The sequence below is a fragment of the Quercus robur genome, chromosome 5, assembly GCF_932294415.1.
Source record: "Quercus robur chromosome 5, dhQueRobu3.1, whole genome shotgun sequence".
Taxonomy (NCBI): Eukaryota; Viridiplantae; Streptophyta; class Magnoliopsida; order Fagales; family Fagaceae; genus Quercus; species Quercus robur.
Window position 1 is genome coordinate 40,942,861 of NC_065538.1, and position 6,804 is coordinate 40,949,664.

Consider the following 6,804-nt stretch of genomic DNA (forward strand, 5'->3'; position numbering starts at 1 on the left):
GAAAGGACAGGCATGCACTCGAAGTTCTTAATGACATGAGAGAGACACCATAGATGACACGAGATAATTGTCACAAAGATGTGGTTCTCAATATGTACACCTAAGCAGCAATAGTAGAAGTCAATGAAAATAAAAGATAGGTTAGATTTGATTAGATTAGACGTCGACCAAAACAATATATATAAGGTCACGTTAATGTGTATCTTATGGTGTAAATTAATTATTCATTTTAGAAAAAAAAATTTATAGAAAATTGAAAAAATTGTCAAAATAATGAATTACTATTTCGTTTTTTAATAAAAAATTTCTTAAAATAGATTACTAATATATGTGCCAAGGGTATATGTTAATAAATCTCTCTCACACGCGCATATATATATATATATATATAATATCTGGACAATTCCAGATAAATCAATGATAATGTAATGGAGAATTCACAATAGGATTTGGGTTGTATACATCTCTTTAGTCTGTCAATGCGTTAGGATCTAGACAATACTTTAAGTGTAGGAGTTTGTATAAATTTAAATACATATTTTTGTTAAAAAATGATGTCCAATTAAAACCAAAAAAGTGATAAAAAAATAATCACCTAAATTTATTAAAAAATAAAAATCATGTCAAAAAAGAAATCACATCTAAAAAAACAAAAACAAAAACAAAAAGAAAGCTAATGAAAAAAAAGAAAACGAAAAAATAATATGAGCACTGGACGAAGCCTAACCAGTAAATCAAAAGGAAAAAAAAAAAGAAGCAACTTCAAGGAGGAAAAAAAAGCAAAAAAAAAAAATAGTGAAGAAAAGCAACATGGATGAAGCTCATGTGCAACTGCATATGGGTATTTTCGTCTAAAAATAATGCCCAATTTCTACCTTCAATTTTTTCCATAATTTGGGGAGAAAACTTTTTGGTGGATCCAAGGAGCTAGGGATGGCAATGGGGCGGGGTAAGTCCGAATGATGGGGTTTTCACCCCCGCTTGACATGATGGGAAAAATTTTCTTACCCCATCCCTGCCCCTTAGTGCCCTGCGAAGCCCAACCCACCCTATAAAACTCTAGTTCTTGTTAATTTGCCTACAACTATTACAATTGTTTAAAAAAAAAAAAAACTGTTTTGTTAATAAAAATATACTTGAAATTATCAATAAATTTATCCTATCAAATCAAATTAATTTTTAGCAAAAATTGAATAATATTATTAAAGTATTTAACAAGACAATATCACAACAAAAACAAAAATATCATAATACAAAATCAATGATTCAATTGTATATAAATTTGTTTATAATAAAGATAAAATAAAATGTTAAAATTGGTACCTTATTTCCAATTTTGCTAGAGAAAAAAAGAGGCAGGAAGCCTTGTTGGATATAATAAAATAAGCTAATAATATGTTTGTTTAAATAGTAGGGTTTTAAGATATACAAAATTTGCAATTTAACCTTTATCAATGCAAGGCAATGCAGGAATGGGGCAGAGTGAGGCAAAATTGACATCCCTACGGGGAGAAAACACTTGGCCCCCACCATGTATTTCCTTCCTCCCCATCCAACCAAACACACTCTTAAAAAAGTTTTCTTTCCCCTTTTCTCTCCAAAGTCTGTGAGGGTAACCCTCATAAACCTCCTTTTTTTTTTTTTTTTTTTTTTTTTCTTTTTTTTCATGTCAAGGACATTTTGTGTTTGTGTACCCACCCTAATCGAGCACACCCTAGATGCACAATCTCACCTTCAAGAACCATGGATGGTGTAATCGCAATACTCAACCCTTATGGAAGTGCCCATGAGGCCAACCATATGAGCATAACTCTCAATGCCTTAGGGGCCTAGGGCTTGTAAATTGTCAATTCAACAAGTTATAAACCCGAACAATTTCTAATAGAAATGGGAATTTTTTTTTGCCAAGAGAAGACAAACTCACCACTGATTATTCAAATGAAGTTCACACCTTTGATTTTTTTTTTTTTTTTTTTTTTTTTTTTTTTTTTTTTTTTTTTTTCTTTTGGGAGGGGGGAGTCGTCCTTACAGCATTAGCATTGGATGTGTCCAATGCGGCATTAACTACAGTGCATTGCTACAGTAGCGATGCCATTTAAAAAAAAAATTTAATATTAGCAGTGCAATTTAGGCCGTAGCAATGCCATCTGTATTTTATTATATATTTCTCTTCTCTCTCTCTTCAAGTCGCTCTTTCCTCAAACATCTATCTCGCATGCCTCTTTCCTCTCTCCATCTTGAGCAACGGTGACAGATTTGTTGGTGGCGGCAACAATGGGATCAGTTTTTGTTGATCTTGGACTTCTCTCTATCTTGAGAGACAACATTGGATTGATTGGTGGGGTTACGATTTGGGTTGATTGGCGTTGGTTGTGGTGGTAGTTGGGTTGATTTTGGGTGGTAGTGGTGGTTTGTGGGGGTGGTGGTGGTGGGTTGTGGGAATGGTGCTGTGGGTTTTGAATTTTATTTTGAATTTTTATTTTATTATATTATAGGATTTTTTTTAAAAGTTATTTTAATGTGTTGTAAATAATGTTAAAATAAAAGATGAGATGTATGGTGTATTGTTAAATGCTATGCTAAAATAGGTAGAGTAGACATTTGGTGTGTTAAATTAGCATTTGGCATAGCACAGCCAATGTTCGTGCTTAGGCAAATGCAAACTGGAGTTATTGCTAGTCAAACTGTGCAAAATTTCATACAATTTTTTGAATGCAAATAGAAGCTGTTGCATGTCAATTAAACCATGAACCTGCACTACTTTACAGTGCAAAGTCAGATTTGATAAGGAAATCCAAAAAGAACATATTAGCTCAACCTGTTTTATTAATCTGAGATAATTTTTTTATTTAAAAAAAAAAAACAAAACTTTATTTCTACCGAGTTTGATCAGCGATACACAGATTTAACTTAGAAAAAACCAAAAAGCATTTGCTGGTAAAGAGAGCAAGAAGAAAGGATTTCTTTTACATTTTACATCAACGTTATTCTTAATATTATGTGAGGATGGAAGGAGGCTATCTGAACCAATCTCCTCTTCTAGACCCCACAAAAGTGGGAGATTGGATACAACCTTTATGGAAGAGGCTATCCATCACTGCATTTTGCACTCAAAAGATGGAAAATAGAATACACGCGCAAATAGTGATGCAGTAATGAGAAGATTGAGTTCATTCTTTCGTTGAAACTGACTAGTAGTGCCTGAAGCTAAGCTCAGATATACATGTTGATAGGGCTTCTCTTACTTGGAGATTGTTGGTGTCCATCTGGAGTGCATCTTCATATAGCCTCTTTGCCTGCTGCAGTAGCTTGACCTTATCTTTACTATTACTCGGCCGTAAGCGAGATCTTTGCTGCAAAGCCACACCCCATCTGAACAGAGCTGCAATTCACGCATAAGATTAAAGTAGAATGTCATACTCAGTTGAAATAGTATCCTCATAGTAGATGTAAATGGCAAAAGCAAGCTTTTTGCATCTTAACTGAAGGGGACTTTATGCATCATCCACAGTAAGTGGGAATGCTCTAAATTTTCACTTCAAGGCATTTTCTGAGACCAGAATTATGAAATTGCAGCCAACCAATGAGACACAAAACCCATTCAATGATTTGTTAGAAATTTACACAGGTGTTACTACCTTTTCTCATTTGGAGCTCAAGGTATTGCGTAATTGTTATTACTCTCTCTCTCTCACTCCTCACAAGATATCTTTTCGATGCTCTGTGTCCATAGATTTTTCTGTTTCAGTGTAATAAATATTCACATCATGCTTATTTGACTCAGGGAAAAACATAACATACCATCAGGTGCATAAACATTGCCTTTTGACATCATAGCATCAAATTTATCAATTGCTGCCAAGAACACTTTGTCAGCATCAAAAGCAGCTTCCTGAAATTTGAAAAGATTCAAAATTTCAGCAGCAGCATGTAACAAAATATTGGTTATCAAATCAAACTAGCTTCACAAGCAATCAAAATCAACCAAGCAGTATGGTAATGTAACCATATATCAGTCTAGAAAATATATTCCTCTAATTTCTATGCCAACTCTTTATAGTAAATAAGAATGCCTACCGGTCCAATATCTGCAATTAATTGTGCACGGAAGGAGAGAGCAAGGCCCCAATTGTATAGTGCCCTTACATCGTTCCCATCAATTGATAATGCCAGCCTATATTTTCTGCCAGCTTCCACAAGAAGTTCTTCACACTCTTCACACACATTAACAAGGACAGATGCAATTTCATCTTTACTAGTGATTCGATCATCTAGTTGCTTAAGTACTCCATTTTGTCTCTCAATAGGTAAGGGACCATGTCCGGAAAGAAGAGTTCTTCTCAATGCACGAGTGATCTTCAATTTTAGTTCTCCATGAAGAAGATAGGTATTGCCTAATTGGCCAACAGCCAACAAACTCATTGGCTTCAAAGCGATGGCTTTGGAGAGTAAATTGGCGGACCTGTACAATATGATCTCCACACGCTCTTCATCATGCCTACTCCTTAAAAACTCCTTTGCTTGTTGCAGAAGGCCATTCGCTTCTGTAAGATACCTATCAAACATCACATCATCTGAAACCTTTGGAGATGAAGAGGAACCAACCTCACCCTCCTGTGAAGACAGGAGATTAGTCATATGGGAATCGTCTTCCTGATTAAACCTATCTTCTCTAAATTGAAACCTGTAAGTCTCATTGTCGCTCTTCTCCTTGTTTAGAGAAGTCTGGTAAGCTTCACTGGATTTCTTAAGCATCTGTTCTTCCACAAAGGATGCTTCAGTTCCCATATGTTTCATACTAACTCTAAACTCCTCAGAGTTAAACAAATTATCTTGAGATTCCCACATCTCAGTCTTGTTATCACGACCCATCTTCAACGAAAAACTACGATTATTTGTAAACCGCAAACTGTTATTTCGGTAACTATACTCTCTGCCGTCCATAAACCCTTTAGCACTGCCGCCCATCTCCCCTGAACCAATTCTCCCGTATTCTGAGCCAATTTGTATTCGTCTACCTTCATCCTCATCCAAAGCAGTTTTATTTGATGAATTTCGAGATGCATTCAAACTGCCATTTCCTTTATTATTATTAACTAAATTGAAATCACTTTCGTCAGCTGTAGAAGTCGAAATATTTGCCTGAGTTTGATCATTTACAACGCTCTCTACAGTCTCAAGCTTGCCGTTATCTTTCACTTTATTAGGCTTAGAACCAACCAAGTTCTCTCCAAACAAACCTGAAACAGATTGCAACAACTCAAACCCAATTTCACCAAGCTCTTTCTTTCTTCTACTTGGCTTCTGGTTCTCCACTAACACAACATTAGAGTTCCCCACATTATCAATAGAAGCCTCAACAACATTCCTCGCATTCAAAGCTGATAAACTAATCGATTCCGTCACATTTACATAATTTTCCAAATCACCTACTGTAATTTCATTATTATCAATAGCTTTTTGTATATCATTCTTTAAATTATTAACCTTTACATCAAAACGATCAAAAAAATTCACCAAGTTCCTCAATTTCTCAGTATAAACCCTAAAGTTTTCCTCTTTTGCCTTTCTCTTACCTCCATTTACACTCACCTCACTGAAACTCCCACCACGAACAAACCCAAACGAAAACCCAAAAGCAAAAACCAAAACAGAAGCTGGAAACACAACAATCGAAGAAACCCTAACCCTAGAAATGGCCAAGGCACACACAAGCCCCAAAAGAAACACAAATATGTGCTTTCTATCATCGATCCCTACAGAAACCAGGAAATTACGAAACTGATCCGACTCACCGGAGCGCTCCGAGTCGCTGACGAGTTTCAGCTCGTCCCACCCGCCGTAACTCGCTGAGGCGGAGGTACAAGAAGCGCTTGCAGAGCAAATGATGTGGGTTTCGTGGCTTTGAAGCCATTTTCGGCGTGTAAAACGAAAAAGGCTTCGGCTTTCCCGAGAAAGTGAGGGAAAATCAAAGAGAAATTTTGCGGGTGAGAATTTAGGATTTGAATAATTAATAGGATTTACGGAAATTAGGGTTTGCATTGTGGGGATTGTAACTTTGTAAGTCGGACTTCAGAGAGGAAAATGTTGTACGACCTATCATCTACTGCAACTCCGAGTTGGAGTTCCACGCAGGCACTCAAGCTTTTCAATTTTTTTAAAAAATTATTATTATTATTATTTGTAAAAAAAAATGATGGGATAAAATTGACAAATGATTTGATATTAAAAGAATTAATTTAGCAGATTATATTATTACCCCTCTCTATATATTAAAATGATACCTAGAGGTAATTACCTGTCCCTAAATTCTCCAAACTACTCCCTAATAATTATTTATCATTATTTTAAGCAAACAAACAAGTGAGAGAATATACGTAAATTGATCTTCATAAATTTTAACTCAAATACAAATACACGTTTTTCCCTTAAATATATATACAAATACACGTTTGAAATCTGAATTCCCACCATCTCACTTTAACTCCTATAATACTCTTTTACACTCACAACTTTAAAAAAAATTAAAAGATAGTAAAAAAATTACTAAATTTAAAACTCTCATTCCCTATTTTTAATTTTATACCTTAAAATTAGGAACATACTTATTTTCCGAATTCAAGTAGGTTGGCTACAGAGAAAATAATAGAAGCCCTCTCTCTTCTACCCAATACCCATTGACTCGTTCATAGGTTGGCAAGAGAAGATTGTGGACAGTGGTAGTAAGGTGTCCTTGTTGATGTACTCTAGTCACTCTCACTCTCACTCTCCAAGTAGCCAAATGAGATGGGACTAGAGTAACCC

At 35.3% G+C, this 6,804-nt stretch overlaps 1 protein-coding gene across 2 annotated transcripts; it reads right to left on the reverse strand.

The window, feature by feature from the left end:
• Window positions 1-2,930: 2,930 nt before the first annotated feature.
• Window positions 2,931-6,142, reverse strand: LOC126725934 (uncharacterized). Of its 2 annotated transcripts, XM_050430955.1 has the most exons (3): window positions 4,078-6,141; window positions 3,802-3,892; window positions 2,931-3,382 (listed from the first exon to the last, which is right to left on the reverse strand). In XM_050430955.1, the coding sequence occupies exons 1-3, from the start codon at window positions 6,040-6,042 to the stop codon at window positions 3,192-3,194; spliced, it is 2,247 nt and encodes a 748-aa protein (XP_050286912.1). In that variant the 5' UTR covers window positions 6,043-6,141; the 3' UTR covers window positions 2,931-3,191. The 2 variants fall into 2 exon arrangements, with proteins under 2 accessions (XP_050286912.1, XP_050286913.1); XM_050430956.1 differs by lacking the exon at window positions 3,802-3,892 and having other exon boundaries at window positions 4,078-6,142.
• Between the last annotated feature and the right edge of the window lie 662 nt (window positions 6,143-6,804).

Coding starts and splice junctions, on each gene's coding strand:
- LOC126725934 (XM_050430955.1), bottom strand. CDS start 6,042: ATGCAAACCCTAATTTCCGTAAATCCTATTAATTATTCAAATCCTAAA. Junction 3,893..4,077: donor TAATTGCAGATATTGGACCG/GTAGGCATTCTT, acceptor TTCAAATTTCAG/GAAGCTGCTTTTGATGCTGA. Junction 3,383..3,801: donor CAATGTTTATGCACCTGATG/GTATGTTATGTT, acceptor CGTGAATTGCAG/CTCTGTTCAGATGGGGTGTG.